The sequence below is a fragment of the Haliaeetus leucocephalus genome, unplaced genomic scaffold, assembly GCF_000737465.1.
Source record: "Haliaeetus leucocephalus isolate CR32 unplaced genomic scaffold, Haliaeetus_leucocephalus-4.0 Scaffold450, whole genome shotgun sequence".
Taxonomy (NCBI): Eukaryota; Metazoa; Chordata; class Aves; order Accipitriformes; family Accipitridae; genus Haliaeetus; species Haliaeetus leucocephalus.
In genome coordinates, this window is record NW_010972886.1 from 2,499,272 (window position 1) to 2,527,241 (window position 27,970).

The 27,970-nt window shown below is 42.0% G+C and overlaps 1 protein-coding gene across 1 annotated transcript; it reads left to right on the forward strand.

The window, feature by feature from the left end:
* The first annotated feature begins 3,554 nt into the window (after positions 1 to 3,554).
* Positions 3,555 to 18,553, forward strand: LOC104836209 (p53 apoptosis effector related to PMP-22-like). The gene is made up of 3 exons (XM_010574637.1): positions 3,555 to 3,868; positions 17,771 to 17,914; positions 18,178 to 18,553. Exons 1-3 carry the CDS (start codon positions 3,658 to 3,660, stop codon positions 18,390 to 18,392), a joined length of 570 nt encoding a protein of 189 aa, XP_010572939.1. The 5' UTR covers positions 3,555 to 3,657; the 3' UTR covers positions 18,393 to 18,553.
* Positions 18,554 to 27,970: the final 9,417 nt, after the last annotated feature.

The window sequence follows — 27,970 nt, forward strand, 5'->3', positions numbered from 1 at the left end:
GGATGAAATATTAGTCACATTGAGAACACTATTGCCTTGGTGCCCAGGTGATGCAGGGTACAGAGAGTGACTACAAGGTACGATTTAGCCCAAGCAGGATTTCGCTGACTGAGTTGCATCACTGTATAGGCTGGGGTTATAACAATAACTGCTGTGCAATATTCCATTTGCAAGGCAAAGTGCAGCCCTCTCCAAAGGGAAACGGCAGATTGGCATTATCAGAAAAAAAGGACTTATGATTGTAAATGGATTAATAAAGATAATAATAATAGTCATAAGATTTATTATAGCTCATGCAGAAAATGTTTCTCAGTTGCTCAGCTTGACTTGTTAGATGCAAGATAGCGCACAGGAGAACAGATCATAAAATAATCTTAGCAAAGCTTTTAAAAACCAAACTCTGGGGACTTCTTGTTTATAAGCAGTATGAATGTCAGAGAATGAAAATATGCTTGCTGCAAAAGTCATGAACATGCACCACAGCTGGTGAGCCCATATCAATACAGTCATTTATACAGCTCAGCTGACCAGGTCAGCAGACTAAAGGTGGGTGAAAATATGCTGCCAATCATTTGTTAGCTTCTTCTTCCACTAAGAAAACCATTTGTGTCTTGGCTGAAAAGGGCGTATTTTTCTTTTTAGCTCTAATGCCGTAGAATTGTTTGTTTTATCAGTATCCTACTGCTTACTTCCTCACTTCAAGTAGCAATGAAGATTCATCAGGAATATTTTCAGATGCAGAAAGTGCGCTACAGTCTAACAGTTTTAACATTGATAATATATCTTCATTTTCAACAGATGATGCTGGTGTTAACCAGGAGGGACAATCCACAGATACTGGAAAAGGAGAACAAGCATTGGCTTTCATGTAAACACCCAGCTTGTCCACTGCAAAAGGTAAAGCACGTTGAGGGTAAGTCATCACTTCAAATCAGACTCCTTAACAAAACTTTCCAATCATTTCCCCTGTTTGCCATAGGAGTATCAGAATTACATGACATACTTCACTTTGTCACCTTCGAATACATCTCCCTCTCTGTCTGCTCTTCCAGATACCACAAATTACCCTTGTACTGAATGCGAAGATTGCTTGTAGTTCTAAGTTACTAAAGGATGACAAAGATGGGCAAGATGCAGAAACACCCACGGTGACTGAACACTGCTCATCTTTCTTTCACAGCATGATAATGTGTTCTGTGGTATCATCTCGCAAATGCTAACATTTGTGACAATATGGCATTCGTCCACAAGTGAGTTATAACAAAAACTGATGACAAATCCTTCAGTCATAAATAAAAACCTGAAACATGGCTGAGCATTCAAAAAGCAGGGAAGAGGATTTTATTCCTCAATAAACATTGGCTCTCAAATACCTAACAGTGCCTGACTTCATACTGGATTTCAGCTACAAAATTGCTTTAACTTGATTTGGCTATTTTCTCTGAGAAAAGAAAAAAAGGCTGAGCTTTTAGAAAACTGTAACTTTGTGAAGGATTGAAACTTGGCAAGAGACTGGATATAGACAGCTGAGTGACAGCTTAGCTACAGTTTATGGCCACGTGCATGAGTGTTTCTGAAGCCATTTTTAAAAAACATTTAATATCCAAATCCGTGTTCTCTTAATCTTTTGGAGTTTATTGTGCCCATTTCTACCTCAGCTGTGGCAACAGAAAGAATATGTGTAAAGACTTGGACAGCTTGCGGGTACCAGCATATTGCACTAAGGGTGAGCTTCAAACGGTATTTGTTTTAATGTAAATATTTTTTAAACTCATGCATAAAAAATTATATACTGCAGTGTTATAGAACTGGTAAATAGCACTTCAAAGATTATATTTAGGTTAACGATAACTGAATTTGTGGATAGCACAAATGTGGACTACAAGGGAAGATACATAATACGCTAAGGAAACGGTTGTTCTCTAAGGTGTACTTTACAAAAAATACTTGAGATTGTCCCTTATTTCCAACCCAGAACAGCAGCTGAGGTGTCTGCATAGTTGGCTTTTGCTTTCAGCGACATTCAAATTCAATAACCAAACCTGTAAAAATGTCTCCTGCTCTCACAGAGCCTTGTTGATCTCCTCTGAGGGACCTCTCACAACCACAGGGATATTGGGCAGTGTCTGTACTACGGGGTTGCTGCTGGCAGGTTGCTGCAGGCTGGAGAATTCCAGGCAAAGCAGCCACACCACTGCTAATCTACCACCAGGCTAATAAACTGTCTCTGATTAGAGATAAGGCACGGTGTCGCATTAACCCTTTCAAATTGCTTTCATGGCAGAGCTACCACCTCTTCACGGTGCTGCAGCTCATTGCTCTGGATGTTCCAGTTTGGGTCTCTGCAAGCGCAATGCCTCTTCAGGCACTCCCCTGTACAGTGTATCAATTCAATGTAAATTATTAATTTCTTTTATTTGGGCCATTATTGATTTATTAATATTAATTCAGAAAAATGCTATGGAGTTTGCAGTTCAGTACGTGTGTCACATTTCACCATGAATGCTGCAACAGGGTAGCAAATCTCTGTGAGTAAATGAGGTCAGCACTCGGACGCAGCCTCCTGACAAAATCCACCATGAGAGCAAAGGATACTTTGCACCCTCTGTGCTTAACCATGTTTCGCGGAAAACAGCTTTGATCTGCAAGGGGTGCAGCTGCTTCCAGATGTAAAGGCATCTGGGCCCTACCAAAATACTAGGTTGTAGCACGTGTTTGTTAGTTCAAAGGGGGAGCGCTACAAACATGGCTGTATCGCTTCTGAGCTGGCAGACAGAAAACTCTGCCCCGTGGTCGGCGGGGTGGCCTCCCGGGGCATGGCGAGGTGATGGCTCATCTCTGCATTGCTCTCACAGCACGTTGCAGACAGGCTCTGACAGGCCCCGGGCAGTGCACGTACAGCCCCAGCCACGCGCAGGGAGTGTTTGTAAGGCACGGTCAAATCAAAGCTCAGTTTTTGTTCTCCCACTAAGGCTATATCCAGACCGTACTATATTTTTAATGATAAACTTTGCTGGTTGTTTTTCTTCCCTGCAGCTATGTCCCAAAAGGGGGAGGGAGGGCAGTCACATGTTCTTTATTGTCCTAGCTTTAATAGCAGCTAGGGGAATTTTTTTTAATTGTAAAAAATAAGGTATCATTTTATTTTTAAGTGGAATCCAAGAAAGGCAGCTTTCAGCCTCCAGGTGGCAAGTTTCAGAATCAACCACCCTCTAATGCAAATAGTTCCCTGGCTTGTGGGAACTGCCATAATGCAAATCCCTTAGGAGATAGAAAGACGTAAACACAGCTGTGAGATGCTCCTGCTGGTGGGGAGTGGCAGGAAGGAAAGTGTTAAATGCCGAGGGTAAACAGCACCAGATTTGTTACCTAGTCAGCAGGGCAGAGAGGATTCCACAGATAAACCCAGCCTTACTGCTTCTCCCCAGCTCAACTGGTTATTTCTCAGCGGCAGCTCTTACTCATCTGAATCTAGGTGGAGCTCCCTTCCTCCCTCCCTGCTGTGCCCTCTCCTGATTAAAAAGCTTTTCTCAAGCATCTGCACACGCGCTTGTAGGTACCGGTGCTGGCTTTGCAGAAGCACCCATTGCTTCACGTCGCTGAGTCGGTGGCAGTGACGGCCATCGTTGTCCCACCAGCCTCCCCCTGCCCTGGAAGATGGTGAAGTACGGCCTCGACTACACGCGGTGCAGGTGGATCCTACCCCTGCTCCTGGGCATAGGCGTCATCTTTGGTATCATTGCGCTGGCGGGCAGGGGCTGGCTGGAGTCGCAGACCTTGCCCTACGTGCACCAAGCGTCGTTATGGGAGAGCTGCAGGAGGCCTGATCAGGGTGGGCAATGGACCTGCGAGTCCCTCATGGGTTACGGTAAGTGCCTGCGAGGGTGGCGGGGAGCAGTCTCCGAAGCAGGGGGTCACATCTCCGAGCTTATCTTCCCTCAGCTCTCCTAACCAGATCGCCCAGCATCTGGCATTTATACATGAAGTTATGGGCAGTAGGGACTGTCACTTAGACACATCAAGGCTTTTGACTAACAGGATGAAGAAGAAAAATGCCCTCAGCCCTGTGCAGAAAGAAACCTGGTTGCTTTAGATGGTGGGTTGCATAGTACAAAATGCCACATATGGTAATGTACCACGGCAGAAAATATTACAGCATTTACGGTTTTGTTCCTCTCTTAGCAGAAGCTAGTAACCTCTTATCACTAACCACTGCTTTCCAAAACTTAACAGCTACTGCTGATTGAATGTCCAAACAGCAAGTTGCATGGGTAAGCCTGGCATTGGTGTGGTAAGCCAGTCCTGAGTGCCAGCAAGAAAAGGGAAGGTAGAAATGTAAGATGGTAGGAAGATATTCCCAGGGAGTGTAAGGTTGCAGAATCCTGCCCTGAAACTGCTCTGGTAGGTGGGTCCTGTGAAAGACTCTCCTTGTGATTATGAAAGAAAGCTTTAAAAGATGAAAGGATTTCTTGTTTGTACTGAGTTTTGGTTAAGTATGCTATTAAACATGTTGACCCAGGTGCAACCTTCAGCTTGAAAAGATGTAAACCACTGAGTCTGGAAGAATAGGCCAAGAGAAGGATCGCTCTAGGTGTGCTCCGTTTTTTTTTTTTTTTTTTTTTTTCTGTATATATCCACTATTGGCCATGGTCCAAAACAATTTATTGTGGGTGATGGGCTGCTAGCCTAGAGCCAGGAGGAAAGTTCAAGCTAATTCAAATTAAAAGGAAGAACATTTTCTCTAAGGCTCAGAATCTCAGCTGCCCTTGTTGAAAATGAGTGTAAAAACACTTGCAGAAGCAATCTTATGGGTCATTTATTACAGCTTTTCAAAATTGTTCCTGAAAGTTTATCATATACGGTCAAACTCTACCTTCTGTGCTCAAAATTAAGCTGTAACAAGGTAATTGTAGCAGGCCTCTGTGAGCATAGGGCTCCAGGACAAGACCGTCTCCATTAAGCATCACACCCAGTCCTGCTCTCAGAGCTCCTGCATCAGCTGTGTGGCTGGGCATAGATCGAGCCAGTAAATTGGCCTCTGATACATGGCAATGGAGAGCGGGAAAGCGATGATGGTGCTTAGCAAAGGGCTTCTCAGTCCTGAGTTTCCATGAACAGTGAGCCCTCCTCCAGATCTCCAGGTTAGGCCCTATTTGTGTCATGAATGCCAACTTTAACTGGAGAGAAAATACTGAGAAGTTTCACCTTGCTTCTCTTGATAATACAAGAGAAGTTTCACCATGCTTCCAGGTCCAACACAATTGTTCGGCATTTTACTTCCTTCCTTATCCTGCCTCACTCTAACTTGCTTAAATTCTGCAGTTGTATGCATGGTTTCCCAGTGGACAGCATCTACAGATAAACCAGGGAGGTCATCCTCTACGCGGACTATCCTGCAATGTGTGGGGTTACCATGAATCACACCGACAATAAGTCCAGCACTTCTAACACAGAAATGTTGGATTTAATATACACATGCAGAATATTCTCCAGTGTGTACATTGGAGAGTCAGCTGATGCTTCTGAAAGCGTTAGAAACACTGTTCATGTGCTGCATGACTGCATTATGATCTCAATGGGCATGCATCTTTCATGGGACCTCTTCAAGCTTACTAAATACCCAGAAAACCCAAGCAAATCCTCAAAATCCTCCTGGACAAAACTTCCACGTGGAAAAGGAAGATATGTCTGGGACAACAGAGTCATTTAGCCAGTGGGAGAAGCTGTAAAGACTATATGTAAAAAATGTGTGCATAGGCCAAGTGACAGTGGACTGCACTGCCATGCTTCTGCCTCTGCAAGCTTATGCCATTACAATGTAGATCTCAGCCACTGCAGGGGTGGGTTACCCCTGACCCATAAGAGGGCTGTAGACATGACCATTAAGGATGCAAACTCATGTCATTGTCTGGATCCTTTCCAGCCGCTTCCTTCAGGCACCTTCTCTCCAGAGGTGGGATGTGTTCAGGTCCAATCCTGTCCTCCATTTTTCCTGTCATTCTGTCCTTGCTCAGTTTGTGTGGGGGTTGGGATTTTTCTTCTGGGGCTCCTGCCTTTCTTCATGCAGGGTGCAGGTGCCTGATGCTGGTCTTGGATTCCACCCAAAAGACCAGGCCATGAGACAGCATCTCACTTGTGAGCGTCCAGGTCTTGTGTTGAGCCTGATTCTACCTGCATGAGTGTGAAACACAGGGTTTTAATACTTCTGGGTTTACATTTACCCACACTGTTCCAGAAAGGTCATAGAAAACAAGCATTCAGCATCATGTTCTGTGGGATGTTTAACTTTGTCGTGTGCCAAGCTAAACACAGTGCTGGGTAAACAAAGTGTAATTACAGCCTTCCCGAGCACAGAGACAAAAGACATGATGTAAACAGAAAGGACTGAAGTGGTTTACATCTTTCCTGAGATTAACTCTTTCTTTCCCCCCTCTCTTCCACACTTCCCATCTTGTTTCCTCTGGGCTTTACTCTCAGCTTCCCTGCCTAATCTGCCAAAGGCTGGGTAGGTTCTGAAATTTGGTCTTCCTGCGGGGATGGTTTCACTGACATACATGATATGCATGTGTACCCCAGCAGCTGCCAGCAAATATTCTCAAAGTGACTTGGACAGTGTAGCTATCTGAATCCACTACAGATATCTTCATCCTATCACGATTAGATATAATTGTAATGGTCTTGCAAGTTGTTCAATACAATATGCAAATTCAAATCAAATTCTCCACATGCAATGTTTGTAATTCCCCATGAATGTCTGTCGTTTGGCTTAACATGTACATGCACAGACAGAAGACAGAAACCCAACATTACTGAGGTCAGTCAGATTGGAAGGGAAGAAGGTTGAATGTTTCATTGGTTGCACCAGCGGAGTTTGGAGTCTCTGGTTGCTTAAACTGGCAGAAATAAAACCTCACAGGGAAGACAAGAGGCCTGTACAATTTTTTTTTTTTTTTTTCAGAAAGTCAGTAGAATAACTCCACTGGTGCAGTTATCTTCTGTGAAAGCATCTGCACATCCTTTGTCTTTTGCAAAGTTTATGAACTCTGTGGAAAGTGAGAATATGAAGAGTTTATACACTCTGTTATCTTCTCCAAGAGTTCAGAACTTCTGCTTTAACCATATGACACTCATCTAGAATCTATCAGAAGTCTTCTGCTTTTCAAGCATATTTAGCTCAATTAAATAGAACTTTCTAGGAAAAAAATATCTAGTGCATTAGGACACTTACTCAAAATGCATGGAGTTTAGGATGAGGGACTGAGAGATGCAAACTGTAGCTCTGCCATGTTCTGGCACTTGGAACAAATAAAGGTCTCAAGCTCATAACATGCTTGAACCTTTACAAAGACAGAGACAAGACTGTATGGATAGATAATGGGTACAATATGGACTGCATCTGCCTGGGACCTGGCTGAGCTTGCAAAGAAAACGCAGAGGTTAAATCCCTTCATAAAGCTGGCACAGCACTCCTTTGTTTTCCTTGATTTTTGGCTATATAACTTCTCTTGAACAAGGTGTATCTTGCAGACCTAAGACACTTTTTCAGTGTGTAATTTATTCCACTGCAGGCTTTGAAGATGTTTAAACATGTGTGGGTTTGGTTGGGGGAAAATAACTGATTTTATTTTATTAGTCCCAATGTGATGCACAATAGGATGAAAAACTCGTGGCTATACTTGTCCCATCTTATGTTCCACCTGGCCCTGCAGCTCTTCCACATGCAGATGCTGCCATCAAAGTAACTGCAAGCTTAAAGCTCTGAATTTAGGTTGAAGTGGTCAGCTCACTTGCATGGGCAAGCAGAGATCTTGGGGAAAAAGATCAGAAAAAGGCATTTTCACATGACAAGTGGAATCCAGATCTTCAGTTATTTTCTCATCATAGCATTCAGTTACAGCCTTTTCCTTGGATGTGTGGAGAGTTTAGTGGCTGTGGAGATTAGTGGAGGGATGAATGATTTTGCCATCTGGAAAGGACACCTTCCTGCACCTTGTCTTCCAAGCAAATAATGGGTAACTATGTTCTAGCTCATTCTAGTTTTATTAGGTCCATGAATATTAATGCAATACTGCAAGATAGGATGGTTAGTATAGTATGATTATATTAAAAAGTACTTCAAATATGGCAGCAGATGAGTATGTCTACAGGATAAGTGAAAGAAGGGAATGCTACAAAAGGTAATGTCCTCAAGAGGAAAGAAATATTCTGCTTTTGTCTCATAAGAACCCCACTGGTGAGTAGATTTTCTTCCCTGTTTTGCCTATATCAGGCTCTTAAGTCCGGGGAATCTTTTGCTATGATGAAGCACCGTTTATTATTCTGGAGGGATAACAAAATGGAAATCACTTGCTAAAAATCCCCAGCTAATGATACAACAGTGAGGTGCACGGTCTGGTCGGGATCAATCTCCAAGCAGCAAAGGACCTCTCTTGGTACTATAACTACCACTGGCCTTGCACTGCTGGCCCCGCAGCTCTTGCTCTGGCAAACTAATTTCTCCGGCAGACCAGTGACTCATCATACCCGGGGCACAGGACAGACCAGACAACTCGCTGCCATGCTGCCTACGTAAAACTGTTTTGCCTTCCCCCGTGTTCCCATCACAGCTGACAACCAGCACCTAATCCCAGGTGTGGGGAAGCCCTCACTTGCCTCAAGCTGAAGCAACCGCCCTGAGCAGAGTGACATGGGGATATTTCCAGAGGGATGGGCTGGGTGACAGCCCCTCTCGGCAGGGCCTGGGAGGAGAAGCAGGCTGTCCCGGTGGCCCTTTGCCATCTGAGGGTGTCTGCATGTAGGAATAGAAATGAAGCAGACAAGTAACTGTGCTTTTGAAGCAGGCACCAGCTCAAGTCATAGGGCCTTTATTGCATACTTTCCCTGAAGTCAAGGTTCTGCACGTAAAGGCTTCCAGAATCTGGTAAAATTCAAGTAGATTTGGAAAAGTGTCCTTGCAGCTGGGAAACAAAGGCTGGGGAGGTTTCAGACCAGTCTGAGGAAGCCCATGAGAGAGCCCAGGATGGAGCCCAGCTCTATGCTCTGTGTATTGCCTGGATTATAGGTGCAAACCTTGACTCCTTTGACACCAGGTGAACTGAAAACAAAAGCTTGTTGCTGTTCCTGCTGCATCGTAGCACGATACTGTTATATTTATATATGGTGATTGCCAGTAGTTTTAATGACAGTGTATAGAGATGTACGTCATTTCCTAAGTCATCAGTCTCCTAAAAGTGTAACGTTACCTGGGACTAACCAGTGAGAAAGGAGATTACAAGATTAGTAACTTAATAACATAGAATATTCAATCATTATTCAAAACTTAGAATGCTAGAAAATACAGGCTCAATTAAATGTATATGGCAATGAAAATATCACAACAACTGCATATTTAAGGAACTCTGATGCAAGAAAGAAAGAAAGAACAAATTCGATTTTTCCCCAGCTTGTAGGAGACACTCTGTTGTTACTAAAGAGGTATAAGAGAAGGGAATCAAGCCCAGAGCATTTAATTACCATGGCAATTTTCATTCCTCATCTGCGATCGTTAACATGCTTTCCCTTGTAATTTTAGCGTTTGTCCTTTTATATGTTTAGTGGCACATTCATTTAATCAGACTCTTTTCTAAATAATAGTTATGCTCTTCAGCAATTAACTCTACAGAGAGCAATTGCAGATGGCATCCCACTGTTTATTATCCAACCGTCCTTTAATAATTAGAGTTAAATTGGGTGGAAAAATAGCAATCGTGTGGAGGGTTCTCATCTCCCCATCAGGAGATGTGAACTGCTGGTGTTGAGGAATTAGTGAAGATCCTCAACACTTCGCGTCATCAGGACCTTAAGTCCTTGAGAGGATACCATTCACTCACACACACAGGAGGCATCTCTGCTGAAAATGTGTGGAAACTTGTGGCTAAACTCTCATTTCTCCTCACCTCAGCTCTTCCTCTAGTTTATTGAGGTAATCTGATACAGTAGGGCTATAATAACCTCTCCATAGTCTGAACAGTGATAAGGGATGCAAGATGGATTTTGAATTCCACTGTAGGGTTAAACAGTCAGGTTACTTAAGCAGGAAAGGAGTTATGCAGAAAAAGAAACAAAACTCTCAAAATACTGTTTTTTCACATTTCCATATCACTTCTCACTGACAGCTTGTGTTGTTCTGAGCAATCTTGAACACACTGAGTCAGTGAGTATTGTAATGCCATGTTTCTTCTTTGTCAAGTACCATTACAAAATCTCTCATCAGTCAAAAATTCCCAGGAACTCAAGGTAGTTTGTGGAGTGATGATGGTAGCCTATGTCCCAGAGGTTTCTAGCTTCCTTCTACTGGTACTAAATAACAATTCAGATCACACACAGCCCTGCTGAAGTACTAATCTGCAATTGAATAGGTGACAAAAATGAATAGGTGACATCTAATGTCACCTATTAAGTTGACTGTGCACACTGTGCCTAAATCAGGCCCCAAACATAGGAAGTCTCTGTGCAGTTCAGTAACAACCCCATCAGCAATAAGCAGCAAGTGATGAAGACTTTCAGGATACGTTGTAAAAGCTATTTCATTCACAAGACGAATAGAGTTTATGATGTATTTTATGAGCACAAAGTACCATTTCTGCTTGTATGTTGGGGTTTTTCTTTTGCAAATGGTAAAATTTTGCTTCTAACAGAAAAGTAGATTCAGATTCACAGCTGTTCTCTATCAGAGACAAACTCCCTAATGCAAAAGACGACTTTCAGCAAGGTTTCAACACAAAGATTGCTCGCAGCATGAAAACTGCAGATCAAGAGTGAGAATACTTGGTGCACATGGAAATGAGATGTAAATTCAGTGTTCTTCAGCCTCAAATGGCCCTGGGAATGTAAAACATAAAAAGAGCTTTTTGGAAAGATTCCACTCTGCTGTTTTGATTAAAGGTCCTAGTTCATAGCCTGTGTTATCATGGAAGTTGATTTTGTTTAATTCACATTAAATATTTTAACACACCTTTAACTCAGGGCTAGTTAGGGAGCAGGTACATCTTGCTACTCTGATTAATCGAGCTTATGTGTATGTACTGATTAATCAATACCTTACCTGTTTTATTTATCTGACCCTCCAATCCCCCATATACGCATGCAAGTGTAAGTAATCCTGATTTAATTGAAAATAAATAGGAAAAAATAGGAGGAAAAAATGTTATAGCATTAAAGTGTATAAGACTGGCTTTAATCCTGAGATGTTCTCAATGTATGCAACTGCTTCTGAAGATAATGTGAGATAGGGGTACTCCCTGACTCTCTCATGAGGAAACCTTTAATTTTGAGGCACTGTGTGCACATTAGTTTTAATAGCTAACTTACTCCCTTGGTGCTCCCTTTGATGATGACTCTACGCCCTCTGCCACTTCTGCCTCCCTAGCGCCAAGTAAGTATCAGGGAGCAGCCCTCATTAATACAAGATTTGCAGAAGCCAGCTTCTAAGTCAAGCTTGTACATGCCTGGGCTTATGATGAGATGAATTTGAACCACTCCCTCAAGTTGTAACTGCTCCTCCCCTCAAATTCAAGTCGGAATAGCTTCTAAGTTGAATTGCTTACCTCAGTAAGAGAAGAGGTTTGCAGAAGTACATAAAGCCTTGGATGGAGGCTTTGCCTGTATATGTTTGTGAGTGAAGTCAGTGGTGGGGAATGAATAGGCTTTTTCTTTAAAGGAATTAAAGTCCACCAAGCCAAACTGAGCTATCACTTTAGCACTAAGCTATGGTCAAGACACTGCTTTCTGCTAATATATACTGTGTTTTACTGATAGATGGCCTATGCATTAATGTTCTGTTCTTTACTGTTGTCATTATTATGTTGCCGTGTAACTATACTGAAATCATTATTATGCGGTAATTGTCCTAAAGTCCTAATCCTTTCTCATTTATATGGCAGCTGCTACTAATCACAGAGAAACTTTTGCAATGACATTATCTTACTGTGAACCTAAATAGATCATTCTCTGCTTCCATGGCTGTCTCTTAAGTAGTGGCAAGTTAAAGGCTGGTTCCTGCTCACATGAGAATGGCTTGCATGTTATGACATAATACTCTGTTATTAAATGAGAAATCCATATTAACTGCCTATGAATTCTAAAGAAGTAATGCTAAGGGAAAAAGAATGGAGTTACCAAAAAGGATGCCAAACAGAAGGACAAAAATTTTGTATTCCACTCCAAATGATATAAACTCACACAAAAAAAACCCAAAGAAAAACATCCAGTATTGACTCCAGTATGGGAAAGATATTCAGAGAACGCAATTTTTAAGAATGATCCAGACACAATGAAGATAGAAGCTCAGAGAATAATACACATCCAATCATGCCTTTGATATTTTTTCCTCATTTTATTCTGTTCATAAATTATCCATAACCTACATGTGATTTTCTCCATTTGTATAGCCTTCCTTGGAAATTATTTTCAGTCAATAGCTTTCAGTCTGCACACACAGTTTATTCATAAGAAGCTGCTTTTAGTGGTTTCTGATTTATCTTGACTGTATACAAACACAAGCACACTGGTATTTCAATGCCAGCTGAAGTGATCAACAAACACTTGCAGACATTTCAATGTTCACTTGTTCTCAAAAAAAGCACAAAAATTTCCTGTAGTTGGCATATTACAGAGTTGTGATTTCCAGAAGACAGGATTTTGCACTGTCCAGTGTTGCACAGATAACACAGGGAATCTGGAGCCCTGGATGACAGTGACTTGCATATACACCAACAGCTCGTAACCCTTTGGCTGATAAATTGAGATGTAGCTTAATGAGTTTGATGGGCCATCTTAAGATTCAAGCTAAGGAGAACACACGTTCTGCTGCAGACATGCTTACTTTCACGTGGAAACTTTCTTGAGAACAAACCAAAATGAAATGGATAAAACCTGGCCAAAGCAGTTCCTCTTCAAAGTGAAGCATGTGCTCTGCAGAGTTCACCACACCCTGATGAAGAATGTCAGGTTGAGAAACCTAAGTGAGTTCAGCTTTATTTCCAAAATAATGCTCTTTCCCTTTAATCAGAGAGACGTAAAACAGGTTGAGCTCTGCAAACTCAGCCTAGAAACATTCTTATTACATACAACACAGAGATGAATCATCACCACAGCAGATTTCAGTTCTTGTAAGAATTGCTTTGCAAGGCTGGAGCTAGAACTGCAGGGTTTGTGTTTCTTTCCCTTGGTGGTATGAAGGATAACAGAGCAAAATATTAGTCTGTTACATTTTCTTTTACCCCCTCCCCGTTTCTTTTGCATTAAAACTAATCTTCCTAAAACTGCTGCATAGTTCACTGCAGTGGCTGATGTGTTAAAATGATCAGTCAGCAAGAACCTGTAGATAATTGTTGGTGTCTGCGAGCTGGCAATAAACATTTGTTTTTCTTTCCAGTGCTAGTTGTCTATTTAGCTTCAAGACAGGGGGGAATTTGTAGAAGTATGTTCTTATTGATTAGGCCAGGAGAAGTGCTTCTGGACTCTCTGGGGTTGCTTTCAGAAAATGTCACCCAAAGAGAGAGACTCAGTAGTTCATGTGGTTTGGGGGTACCAGATCAAGAAAAACATGAAAACATCATTGTGAATGTTTTCCCACATTTTGAACCACATACAGAAGAAACACAGAAATTTGTATTTGTCATGCGGGAAGTAGACTTCACGTGCTATTTTCAAGGCATGACAGCTCTTTTTTGAAGGCACCGTTTGGAACACGAATCACGGCAGGCTAAGGAAAGACTGAATCTGGCGATTCAAAGTTTTGGCTTAACTTACTGCTGAGCAAGGAAGTTTATTTCCTTATGTGTGAAGCACAGAGAGTGTTTACACTTTTGCAAACTGGAAAACGCATGAGGGAGTAAAATCAGAAAGGCAGGAAATTGGAGACACTCTTAGTCCTAGATCTCTAATGAAGTCCATCAGTTTCCCAATGGCTGCAGTCAACAATAGGCTATTCAGAATGTGTTTAGATGGTGCAATACAAGAGGTAGTCATGCTACCTCTGAACGGAGTTAGCTTTAATAGCAGAGTAACAAAGCTGCTGTTATTATTGTGTACTGTCTCAATTAATTATCTTGCTCATAAGCTACAGTGAGCTCTGTACTGACATGGGTGGGCTCTTTCTGGTCTCTAGATTAGCTCAGGGGTCTTCTCACATAGCAGGGAGTTTTAGAAGGCAGGCACTTATTTTCCTTTTTCCAGTAGTCACATATTACTGCATTCACTGTGGGTAGTCTGGACTCTCACAAATCGTTGCTGATTGACATACAGAACACTGTAAATAGAGGCACTGTCCTTTCTCTGCTTGAGATAGGCATGAAAACATGGGTTCCTTTTGCCTGTTTGGGGGAGCAAGGTCTTGTTTTAAGACAAAATTACTCAGAAAATTGCCAGCTAGAAGGAGTTTTCAATAGTGGATGGTGTGTAGCTTCCTACAAACTCTTTCATAGTGTTCATTGGCGTTTTTTCAGCTGATAGAGTAGCTGGAAAAGGGAGAAATAGGACCTGCACTAAAAGTGTTACAGGATCCTGCTGGTATTCAAGGACACTCTTGCATAAACACACATTTCTTTTCTAACAAGCACATTTTAACTCTTAAGCAGCCAAAACGTCACTGCCATTTTTGGTGGCTGAGAAAACAAATCTCACAAATTGCTGAATATTTTTGCAGACTCAGCTTGATGTTCTGTAACCTGCTGCTCCCTCTGTTTCTATTTTTGCTTTGATGACAGGTGGACTAGATCCTTTCAGCTTTCAACTGCCCTCTCTCTAGAGTCATGTGTACTTTGAGCTGGTGTTGGACCTGTGATGATCCTTTGGCCTGGAGTTCACATTTTTGAGAAAAAGCTTTGCAGTTAGAACAATTTATTTATGCTTTTGCTTTATGTTAAAGAAAAAAGAACCCCCACAACATTGGAAGATAAGAAAATATTTGGGACCAGATTAGCCACTCACTTGTCAGTGTTTTATGACCAATTTAATTCTTATAATTCTGACATTTTTAAGAAATTATAAGTCTTAGTTCTATTGGTAAAGACACTAAGCTACTCTAGTGCTCCTGGCTGGCACAAAGAAAAATAAACATCTCAGATATCGAAACAGTTGCAATTATTCCTACACAAAGCTTTTGCTACCTTTTACCCTGGAAAGGTAAGGTGTTTGCCCACTGTGGTCTTAGACTACTGATAACTGCTACTTTTTGTAAGGGACAGATGAAGTCAGGGTACCGTTCCTCAAAAAAACCCTGTAGTGACTCTTCCATGCAATCCCATTGCTTTACTTTGAGCTGCCTATTGGTTTTCTTCCAATGTTGAGTGATTTTTTTTTTCTCTTTTGTAGAAGTGAGAGTCACAAAATTGGCTGTTAGGTGATTAAGCAATGTCTCCTCAAGATGTAAGCATCCTGCAACAAGCATGTCTCTTCTTGCCATACAACCAATGCCCGGCGGGCTGGGTGTGCACCCAATCTGCTTTCATACAGTCACAGCATTTGTAACGCTACTTCGGGAAAAACACCTGGGCGAGCCTGGCGGAGGAGGGAGATGGTGGCATGGGCAAGGTGACACCGCACAGGGCTGTGGCCACCAGGCACCACCCCCTGAGCCCCCATCCCAGGCGATGCTCCCAGCCCGGGGGAAGGTGCTCTGCCATCAGCTGCTCTTGGGACGCACGGCTGAGCTTTGGCAGACCTCACACACATCTGCTGCCCACGGCAGTGGTGGTGGCAGCGGGTGAGAGGAAACCCCCAGGTCTCATGGTGCCTCAGCACTTCCTGGGCAGGCAGCGGAGCTCTGAGTCTGCCCTGGGAAAGGACACCCCTTTGCCCAGGAGTTTTGCATCTAACCACAACCAGTTGTGCACCTAACAAAATACATCACCTCTAGATGTCCTTGTCACTTCACCCTTCTGCCAGGAGTTATAACTCCTGTATCAAAGAGCAGTGAGGTCACCACTGCTGAGCAACTTCTCTTATGGCCAGGTGCCCCCTTTTTTTGCTCTTTTAGAGGGGTGGCAGAAAGGCTGGGAGCGGGACCCTCCTCAACAAGGTAAATTGAGCTGCGGCAGTACGAGAAATTCCTCTTCCTGGCTGTTTCCTTTGATACTCTGCCTGAGGTGCTGCCCTCCCACCTGTGCCTCCACATTGCATACTCTACCACTGAGCCTCCTGTAAACTCCCCAAGAGAAGGGTTTGGGCTAAAATACCAGGCTAGAAAATGAGATGTAGGCACATCTTTGCTGTCCCTGTCAGTCTTCTCAGGCAGCTGCCTGCTTACAGGAAAAATAATACAGATGAAAAGCCCTATAAGCAGACAGAAACTTTTTGGCATAAGGAAGAAAAAGGACACAACATAAAGCTGAAAATATAGTGCAATAGCTAGAACGGAGCAGGGATCATAAAGCAGGGGGGTGTGTGAAAAGCAAACAAAAAGGGAAATTGGTTTTGATGGGCTGATGGGAAGAAAAGTAGAGCTGGAAAATCCCGATCCATTTTCCTAGTCTAATAGCAGAGGTGGTGTGGGGCCTGGGTGAAGAGAGGTTGAGCACCAAGGTGTCACTCACCAGAGACAGGATGGTGGCTTTCATGCCTACCCGACACTGGCCAGGGGGAAGGTAGGACACTTTGCATTTTATTACTTGCATGCTCGAAGCAAACAAATTGGCAAGTTACTGGGTATCAAAAATCTTAACTTACTCAGTTCCAGAGGGAACTTTTACTGAACAGTGTGCACTGTGTTTAAGTAGAGTTATAATTATCGACAGGGTTGTTTGGGCTGTGATAATTTTTTGGCACCGCTGTTGTATATATTTGGTTAGAAGCTGACACCTTACAAACACATAGTGTAGGTGAGGGTGTGAAGTCTGTAGATGTCCAGCAGACTTTAACTGCCTGCTCCATCTACATACACAATTTAAAAAGTGTCAAAGTGGGCTTTTTACATTCAGAAGAGGAGACACTTTGATCTCTTTGAGCAGTAGTTGCCCCTCAAGACTTAGAATATTGAATAAATAATATTTTTTCCAGTTGTTATGCCAACACAATATGCTTTGCTGTAACATGTTGTAACATAGAAGTTATATAATTTGAAAATGAAAGTACTAATATCCTGAACAAGCTTTTAAAAATGAAATGGTTCTGACTTTGGATCAAAAGCAGAGGTCTAATTTCCCTGCAAAACAGATTGCAAATCTTTAGTTGCATTTAGGACACAGAGCTAAGCAAAGGCTGAAAAGGCAGAAGCCACAGATTTTTGACATTTATGGACTATTGCCATACCCTTAAATTTGCATGCCAGAGTGGTAGTACTTGTCTAAACACTTTTTTTTAAAGGAAGAATTTAATTAGTTTCAAGCACAGTCTAATTCTCCTTGTCCATGCAAAGTGCTGCTGGTTTTATGGCATCTGCTGAGGTAATGACATTTGTTATTGAAGGAGAGTGTCCATTCTTACATCTTTACAGTAATTTTTATCTCAATTCTTAATTGTTAAATCTAAAGAGGAAGCTTGCATGCAAGCCCCATTGCATTCTGTACAAGAGGTCAAATCTGGCTTTTTTATGCATTCTGCACTTAGCAAATGATACCTTGTGGAACTAAAATGTTCACCTATGAGAGGAGAGAAAGCTCCCATGCTTTGCTTCTTGGCAGTTGACCTTCTTTTCACATTTGTTTAAAATTAGCCTTTCATTATAAGCCAAAGAAAAACACCGCAAGGGATTGTTTTGTTCTTTTCTAATGTATCTTACTTCTGATTTCAGCTTGGGGAAGAGCTGCTGCTGCCACATACCTGGTTGGCTTTATACTTCTAGTCATCTGTTTTGCTCTGGCCATCATAGCGTTTGCCATTGACACACTTCGATTCAACTTCATACGTGGGATTGGAGGCTTGCTTTTTGTCGCTGGTAAGGCAATATATGAAGTCAAATTCAGCTTGTGCAGGTTTATCCGTACTAGAACTGGTATTTCCCTCAGCTGATTCTATACCCGAGTCTTTGCCTGTGTGCACTTGAGCTCTTTGTGAAAAATAACGTAAAGTCTGTCATGGCAGTGGATCGATTTTCAAATCCTCCAAAACATGGGTGGGTTTAGCTATAGCTAAATTATGGAGGCAGGCAACATGATGGGTGTTAGCTTAACCATTTTTTGTTTTCTCCTGTTTCTTCAGCTGTGTTCTCTGTCATGGGCCTGGTCATTTATCCAGTGAAGTTCTCAACTGAAATTGAAATGACGGGTATCAATATGTTCAGCTGGGCCTACGGCTTTGGCTGGACCACCGCCATTATGGAAATATGCTTGGGATTCTTCTTCTGCTGCCTTCCTAACTATGAAGATCAGATCTTGGGTAATGTGAAGCCCACATATTTTTACTCTTCCCCATAAACACCAGGAAAAATATGTTCATATTCCAGAGATATCTGACAGACGAGCTATGTTTTCCAGAATATCATCATCAGATGTTTGTAGAAAAGGCTGGAAACTCTTCAAATGCGTGTAGAAAAATGGTACTGACATTCTGCAATAAAGTTATCTACTCTATTTTGGACCTTCATATCTGATGTGGGTTGGTTAGATAAAGTCTAAACATTAAAACAACCTTGTGTTTCCTCATTCATTCCCATGACTGGGGTGTATGTGGATTCCATTGCATCTTAAATGCATTCATATTTCTAATTAAATTCAGAAAAGCTTTTCAAATGGCCAATAAACAAAACAACAAATATCATCTTCCTGAAGGAAAGCAGCTCACAAAAATCCTATTTCGTAGGTATCATCTTTAACCTGAAGATTTTGCAAATTTTTCAAGAAGGCAAATACCTTTATCCACTGACTGCCAAAGTAGTAAATTAGTCAGCCAGCACTTCATAGGTTTGCTTTCATTTTTCATTCATTCACTTAAGCCATAGGGACAGGGTAAGAAAAGGACAAGAGGAAGCCCCCTACCAAAGCCAGCATCTTGACTTTTACCCATCCATGTGGAATGTAAGTATTTATTTCTAAATTTTTGTAAGAGTAAGCAAGAACCATCAGTAAACCCTTAAAAATCCTGGCATGCCATTACTGGGGCCACCACAGAGTGAGCAGAGGCGACTTCAAACCACCCCTGCAACCTACAGACCTGGTTTGAAGAGGCTCCTCCTGTGGCTTTCTTCATGGGCATCTGCCTCTTTTATCCACTATATCAAAATCTATGGCATTAAAAAGCTCTGTTATAGTGGTCCAGCTCTTTTATCCAGCATAGAAGGGTCAGGAAGGACTTAAGCAGAGGTATGATTCCCCCACACATCAGAATTTGAGCTGGAGCAGTGTGAGTGTAGGTATCAAACATTTGTTAAAAGGCCCCTTTTTCATTGGTTTGCTGTTTGTAAGTATTTTAAAAGTGGGAAGCGTATATTGTCGTACATAACTGTAAAATGCATAAATACCCCTTACCATCTCATACTAAGGCTCTTATGGAGAAAATCACATCATAAACCACCTTTCAGTATCTTATACTCCACAGTGCTGCAAGCCTCGATATATTGAAATATACTCAAGACTCTGCTGGTTTCTGCCTTGTTAATCCTAACTTTATAATGTTCCATTTCTTCTCTTAAGTGAAAAAATGGATAATTTCGCTATATGGAAAAAGAAGTCTGATCGAAATCCTTAGCTACAGAGGATTATTAGCTTGTAACATATCTGCAATTTTGTAACTATGCATACTTTATGAAAAGTGCCCTGCCAAGTATTCTTTACTGCAAAGAGTGAGAGGTAGAAAATTTTTTTAGTGAAAAACTTCTGGGTAGCTAAAATTAATCAAGGCACAGGACTTAACTTGTTGTTTTGAAGCAGCTAACTCCACTCACTTTTAGGAGTGTCTTCTAACTTTGATCAGTAAACATGAGAAATGAGAAATCAGACCAATGGGGAGGGAATAGTTAGACAAGAACTTGCAAATACATTAAGAAGATGTTTCCTACTTGGAAGGAAATTAAAATGAAATAGATTTGAGAAAGCAGTTTGTATAAAATGGCTTGCAATTCTTTGTGTAATATTATCTGTTCAGGAAAAGAATTATCATAAATCTTTTCATTATGCTTATTATACCTAATAAATGATGGTATCTATGTATTGTTTCAAAAATGAGTCTTAGTTTTTGTTCTCTACTAAGACCGGGGAGTTGTGGAAGCCCCCAAAGCCTCCTCTTCTCAGGCACCACCTGGGAGCACCTGGGTACACTGGCTGGATTTTGAGAGGGGAGAGTAACTTACAAATCTAGCATCACAACAGCTTGTATTATTCTTCAGTCCTCTTCTGGCTGTCTCCTGAGGCCTTGTTCACAAGCACATGAGAATAGTTGAATTGCTTTCTTTGCTTATGGGCTATGTGGTGTCAAGTAGCTATGCGCACGATTCTGTGCTACACAGTGCTACAGCTCGTTTTCGCACGGAGGGTAATGCACTCATGTTCACTGAATAGGAAGCCGGTGCAGTCCTGCTCAATGTTTTTGCTCCAACAAATGTGGCAATCCCCTGAGGAAGCAAAAGGGAACTTGAGCAACCACTGATTATATTTACAGTTTCTTTAACATTAGCTGGACACTGACCCAACGTCTGGAGGTGGGGAAAGGTGCACAAAACAAGGTTTAGTGTGACTACAGCCTTGATGAGAGAGCAGAGCGTAATTAAAAAGCAAAGAAAATCTCCAGCGATCATCTCCCTTCTTCCCTCCTCTCCCTTGCTGCTTTCAGCAGCTTCACCACCTCCTCTCTCTCCCTCTCCTCCTCTTCCTCCTCCTCCTCCCTAAGGGTGACAAAGCGGTGTCAGGGCTGGTGGCTGCGGCTCTGCGGGATGCAGCCCCAGTCCCCATTCCCCACTGCCCCTTTCCCCTTCCTGGGTGAGAAGAGGAGTGAAGCACCTTTGCTGACCCCAGAGCAGCAGCAGGGACCCTAGCCTGGCTCCCCGCCCCAGGGTCCCACAGGGAAAGGCTTTCTCTAAAAAACGGAGGGGGTCCGGTGGGTATCCAACAAGCAGAAGCATCGTGGGCTAGAGCTCAAGTGCCTGCCTTTAGGGTAGTTTGCTTCCAGCCATGCCCTGCCTTCAGGGTAGTTTGCTTTCAGTCATGCTAGGCCAGTTCAGCACAGATCCCTAGAAAGACACACCCCAAACTCTGCGCCAGAAAAACAGTGAGAAGAAGTATAAAACTGTTGTACAGATCCCAGTGCTGTTTCCTGTGACTGCTGTGACAGGGGAGCACGGCAAAAGCAGCATGCAAAATGCCATTGGACAGAAAAGGAAGCTAAATCCAGAAGCCAAGGATTTGCCTCAGCTAGATTATTAACTAACTAGGTTATCAACTAGCTAGCTTATCAACTAATTTGTTAAAATAGTCTATAGCCAGGTCAGGTAGATTATTAACTAACCAAATTGTTAGATTAATTTGAGCTAAGTCAGCATCAGAAAGTTTGGATTTTCAAGCAAAGGAGAAATTAGAGGAAGAGAAGACATCCCTTTAGTTCTGCATCTCTGTTTGGCAGGGTTCTTGCTCCAAGTCTTGTCTATAAGAGAAAAGGGCACTTAACCACTAAGAGCAGCACAATAGAAGACTTAAAGTTTCTTTGTGCCCAATGGCAATGCTAAAGAGAGGTCAGGAAAGAACAACTGTCTGCAAGATTTGGCTTTTGAGAACATTAGGTCTGCTACAACAACAGAAGTAAAGACTTGACTGCCAAAAGCATTGCTGCTGTTCCCGTCAAATTAAGAATTAGGGAAACATCCTCCAACAAACACATTTTATCTAATTCAAGTATGCTACTGAAAAGCAAAGGAAAAATTGTGCGGAAAACAAGTGGGATGTCAAGCAGCCCTACATGACAAAATAAGCAAAAGAAATAACGAAAACTCTCTACTGGTAAGTTAATACATTCAATTTAATTTCTGGTGTTTCTGCCAGAGCTTGTATAACATGTGGACTTCTTGGTCTTTTCAATTTTCTCTGCAAATATGCCCATATTTCACTACACATTTTTCAGGCACCTGCCATTTGGTCTTAAAATACAGCCTGCTTAATCAATAATTCAAATGCAATCTAGTTTGCAACTGTATTAAAGTTGTGCATATTTTGTCATATGAACTAATGCTATGAGTGATGTTTTGACCTCATTGACATCACTTGCAAAACTTTTATTGATTTTCTTGCGGCTGACATTTCATCCTTGAAGCGCAAACCCTTTTTTTCACATGTGCTCAGAATCAATACTATCTCTATGGGATGCTTCATTGATTTCAGCAGCTCTGTTTACTTCTGGAGTAGGACAGTAGTCCGTACAAGGTAAGGAACAAGAGTTACAACAGGCAGGATCATTCCCAGAATAAAGGGCAATTCAATATGTGTAAGATTAGCAGAGTCTGGGTCATAATTAAATCGCATTTTGTTAGATACACAACATGGTTGCAGGAGAAAGATTCATTTTTCCTTTTGACACATCTCAGTTGTGCAACAGTTATTACTTCTTATAATTCAGTTCCTTGGAACACTTCCTTGCACATTTCTATATTCACTGGATTTCTGTGTGCTGTGAAGATGAGTAGGTTTAAGAAAAGAATGAAACAATCAAGTTTGTGATAAAAGAGAACAGAATTGGCCCATTTGTACACTCTGTTGGAAAGAGGGAATCAAACCATCTTGCTAGAAGGACGGTGAGTTGAACAACCAAAGAAATACTTCTAAGTCATATCAGAAATTCGAAACTGAGAATTGAAAGACTGCTATATAGTTAATAGTGGGGAAAGAGAGACGAAGGCATGTGCATCTTCCTTCATCTCTTTCCTCACTGCCAAAATATTGCTTTTCCTAGAAAGTTTGGTTTTAAGAAAGAATTGTTACTCTGGTGCAGCTGCATAATAGTATCTAGGCCTAAATTTTATCTGCAAAGTTCTTCAGTGCTAAGTGCCAAAATCTAGAAAAGCACCTGGATATGCTTAAGGTTGCGTATGGTGTGGTGGGGTCATCAGAGCTGTTTACATAGATGGTTCCTTAAGTGACTTAATAAATTAGGGCTCATATGCCTGTCTACACACACTGGTTAGTTCCACAGATTTCCTGCATATGAAGTGATGTAGCAATTTTTTTCAATTTTGCTTTTCATTTTTTATGATCGGAGTGAAAATGTGGATGCATCATAGAATTTTGCATGTGACTGCTGGGTATGAGGAGAATTTGAAGGAACAACTTTCAAAATAGTTTTACTGTTTATGATAAATGTGGTGAGAGTAGATCAAACTGCCCTCTCTTGGATAGCTTTTATGATACATCCTTTTACTTGTGCCACTGTTTGCCTAAGCCATCTTTTTCTGTAAAAACAGTTTTTTGAAAACCTATTCTAATGATCATATCGTACTGAAAAGAAATTATATTAGGTATCCATGGAGAACCCATCGTAAAGCACTTTGAATAGCCCTTGATTGTTCAAATGCAGTTCAGACAGAGAGAGATGTTGCCTGTAGGATTTTTCCTCAAAGTAGTGTAAATCCAAAAGAAGCAGATTCACTCAACTGTTGACTGTACACCTGGGTTACATGCCCAGCTCTGTATTTCTTACAAAGTAACTAGTGCCCTAGAGCCTTGTCCTTAGCAAAACAACAAACAAATAAGTAAAATGCAAACCAGAAAAACAGAGAAGGAAAAATATTACATAAAGGTGTTTACATATACACATACTTTGTATCACCAATTAGTCTATAGTTGACCTCAATGTGAGTGAGGATGGACCAAAGTTATGTAAAATACATTTGAGTTTGCACTGTTATTTCCAGTTTTTCATTCTTTTTTTTCTCCCATATGGAATTTTTCTCACCTCACTTCTGTAGAGCATTGCTGCTTTTTGGTAAGCTGTCCCAGTTCTACCACACTCTATCCTGACAAGCACACCGATGCTTATATCTGAAGCTTATATGAAGTATTAGTACAATTAGGCTTTTATCCCTTAACCCTTCCTCTTGATTCTTAAATAAAAGGGTTTGAAGTAATAAAATCTTGCTGACATTAGGCAAATTAGAAGAATGGAAGATTTTCTCAGGCTGCTTTAGAATCAACCCTCAAAAGCAGAAAGAAAGAAGAACCGAGGTTCAAGAGAAAAACCCAGTCTAGTGCAAAAATGGCATCCCAAAATCTATTTGCGGTCCTGATGGTAAAATGGTTTGAGGTGATGAGCAGCCAAATTACCTTTGCAGCCCCCCCTTCATATAACTGTGTGCGCTCTACTGCCTTGCAGTTTTTCACTAACATCAACAAATCTTCTGGGCACTGGTTTCCAAGTCCTCCAGTACACAGAAGAAGGAGCTGCCCATCGCCTCTGCCTACTATAGCACCCAGGGAAGGGAGTTCGGGGGGAAGCGTGAAGGACTCATTTGGCCCTTGTATGATACAGCTGGTGTCTTCATGGCAGGACAGGATGGTTACCCACCTGAGCGGACAGTTTCCCTTGGTTTCAGCCTACAGTCCCAAACAAGGTACTAGCCATTTTATTCAACTGAGAAATTTGTGTGTGTGGGCAGATGAAGGTTAGAGACTTGGCAACTAATGGTGGTTAGCCCAAGACAGAAAAATATTGTTGTAAAATCAAAAATTCACTGTGTCAAGATTTACAACCTTCCTTCAGATACTCGCGTGTAGAATACATGGAAAAAGGGAGGGAAGAGACGCACATATTCATCTTCATAATTGTTAGGCTTGGTGCTTTGATACCAAGAAATACTCTTTGGATTAGTAACAGGAGGATGAGTACAAAGAGCTGAAACTTTACACTTTGCCCTGAGTCACAGAACAGGTGAGGACCTCCTGAGTCACTGAGTGCTGTCCCTAGCTATCAGAGAAAATTTCTTATCATCTCATCCATTATCTGATCCCTGCTCTGCTTTGCCATCCATCTTCCATAGGAGGCTAATCTGAAATATTATCTGAGAGTTGACCTCTGATTTCCATTCAACATATATCACTAGCCAGACAAAAAGAGTACCTCTCCCTCTGGCTCTGCCTATGGAGATACCCAGACCTCATCCTGGGGCAGCATCATTGCCTCTGATCTTTCCTCCAGTGCAACTTCTTGTTTCAACTGCAAGAACTTGCATTTTGTCCGCTCCATCCCCTTCAACACATCCTTCCCCAAGCAGCACACTGCCTTCCAAATCTGTGCTGCTGTCCCGACTGCTGCCTCACTTCCCACGACTGCCACTCTGGATAATTACTGCCATCCCCAGTAGTGTCCTGGGCATCCTTCAGGCCCCTCCTTTCTCTTGCTCAGCCTAAAGCACAATTATTCTGAGCTGGCCACGCAGCAGCCAAATTGGGAGCACTCTTCACCCTGTTCATGTGAGCAGGCGGGAGAGAAGCCTTGCTCATCTCCGTGGCAGTGCATGCTTAAACAGCATGTAGGCCAGCATGAGGGAGCATTGCAAAAAAAACAAAAGTGAAGGACGTGGTAAAAGCGAACTTCTGCGGTTCTCCATCTGCGCAGTCAAGACAAATAAGGACAGAGGAACTGTTTGCTAAAACACTTTTTGCAGTGGTGGACTTGACAAGATGTGTTCCGCCTTCACCTCCCAAGCTCCTGAGGGCACTTGGGAACCATGGTGCTCGCAGGAATGAGTCCTCTAAAGGTTCAATGAAAGTGGGAGGGTTCCTTCTCCACATACATTTCCACCTCCTTGTAGCGATACAACTCAAAGATTGCTCTGGAACCTGCAACGGGAGTGTAACATGAAGCAATCAAACCAAAATAGTTCCAAGGAGGAAAGATGGCTTCAGGCATCATAGTGGGTTATCACCTCCTATATATAATATTAGTTTACATAGAATATTACACAGATAATAACGAGTGGGGTACTAGCTTGGATTAATATTGGAAATAGGGATTAATATTCAGCAACCTTGTGTCATCAAAACAGCTCCAATTTGAGCTGTGTTTATTTGGAGCTTCCTGTGTAAAAAAAAATCCAGAAGTTTGATATTAAGTTTGCCTAAATGATTGATTCTTTAGGGCACTTTGGTTTCTTTTTATTTGGCTACTTTCATGAACTTCAGCCCCAAACAAAATATTTATTTCAGCTTCCTTTTCCCAGTATTTTTTTTCCCAATTTTAGAATAATAAAATTTTGAAATTAAATATTTAAACTTTATTTCAAAATTATGCTGGTATGACATTTTAGTTGTTTCATTTTTATTTTGTAGTGCATGAAAATATTCACAAATGACAAATCTGAGAGTTTAAAGTCAAGCTGAGATGTTATCTGCTTTTTAATGAATAATCTATTTGCCCCAGAACTGGCCTGGTTCTGCTGTTGTGACTACAGTAGCTGTTTTGCTGCTAAAACCAGTAGTATAGCTAATGTAAAGCTACTGTAATCTAAAGAGATTCTTTCTTTCAAGTCGCTAGCGATAGCATACAAACAGCGAATGAAATGCAGAGAAAGGCACGGCTTTGAAGATTATCAGATGAGAGATTGCAGAAGACTAAGCCAAGTTACAGATGACTGAGCTTGTACATGAGCTCCTCCTTGCTTACTCGCCCGGTTTTGAGAGTCCCTGCCAAGTCAAACACAAACATAAAGACTTGTTGACAGCCCTGTGAAAAGCATTTTGAAGGCAGGGAGGCACTGCAGACAAATGTCAAATAATTACAGTGCTGCTGCCATACACTCCTGCCACTAAAAATGTGATCTGTGGCTCACTGCAGCTCTACAGATGTTTTAGTTGCCTTACATTAGGAAGCTTCATTTAGTCTGTGTTAATAAAATGAAGATGTAGACTGGACTAGCCATAAAAAAATGAACGAACTAACGTGCAGGGGCCATTTGAAAAGGGAGTGTTTTTGTCCGTCTTACAGAGCTTTATCATCATGCTTCCTTCTTCCCTCATGGCTATGATAAGCAGTGCTACAATCCACCTCTTGTAAGCAAAAAATATTAGTTCATAGCCCTCAAATGCCAGTTCCCACCAGGCTTTGGGACTGTCAAAATACTATATAGATGCAAATAGTAGGCATCTAGAATAGCTACTCACACGAAAATTAAGCTCAGCGTGAAACAGTTGATCTGGGCGACAGAAAGCCTCTGTTCCAGCTTTAGGGCAGCTGGCGTATTTCTACTGTCAAAACAGATTAAGAAATACACCGCACAGCCCCAAGGAGCTGAATCGGCAGAAAACCCTGGGCCGAGACACTGGCGATGAGGCATTCAGTATCAGTTCTTGGGCAGAAAATGCCCCTCTGGCTAGGGCTGGGCTGCTCCAAACCTCCTCGGCGAAGAGGCAGGAGCTCGGGCGGTGCAGTCGTCCAACACTTGGTGCTGGGGAGCAGCTCCTCTGCAATCGCTCGAGGGCAGCGAGAGAGTTGGCAGGGAAGACATCACAGCGCTGAAATTAAAGTTACAAGCTGCTTTCCCATGGCAGTGCTGGGACATAGCATGGTGCTTTGTAATTACGTTTTAGGAGCCTCCACCCTCTTGCCCTAATTTCCAGTTAACAGTTGTCCCTTTCCCAATAGGGATTGCAAGCATCCTGCAAACAGGGCGAGGAGGCCAGGAAGGGCCATTCTGCGTAGGGCAGTAGCAGGCGGCAATCTGGAGAAATTACTTTATGTCACCACCAGAGCTTCTCGGCCCTGTCGCCTAATGAATTTTCTCTTGTAGGCTCACTGACAGTATGTTTAAAGCCACAGGGAAAAATGGACAGTGAGTGGAATGGAGATGTGGTAGGAATGGAAGGAGATGGGAAACTGAGCTGAGGGAGCAAGACAGTGGGATGCAAACTGCAACGCCTCAGCCTGGATGTTGTTTCTATTGTCAGAGAGCCGTGACTTGCCTAGAGAGAAATGCTAGGCTAAACATGTTAGCAAGGGATGTCCTTTTCTCTAGTTCATTTCCCTAACCGTATCTAGATGTTAGATGGTGTCTTCTCCAGTGGGGCTCCTCTGTTTACCCCAC

What these genes read in the sequence shown, in the direction of transcription:
- LOC104836209 (XM_010574637.1), top strand. Translation starts at nt 3,658, where the DNA reads ATGGTGAAGTACGGCCTCGACTACACGCGGTGCAGGTGGATCCTACCC. An exon ending in CGAGTCCCTCATGGGTTACG is followed by an intron (nt 3,869 to 17,770) that starts GTAAGTGCCTGC and finishes TTCTGATTTCAG; the next exon opens with CTTGGGGAAGAGCTGCTGCT. An exon ending in AGGCTTGCTTTTTGTCGCTG is followed by an intron (nt 17,915 to 18,177) that starts GTAAGGCAATAT and finishes CTGTTTCTTCAG; the next exon opens with CTGTGTTCTCTGTCATGGGC.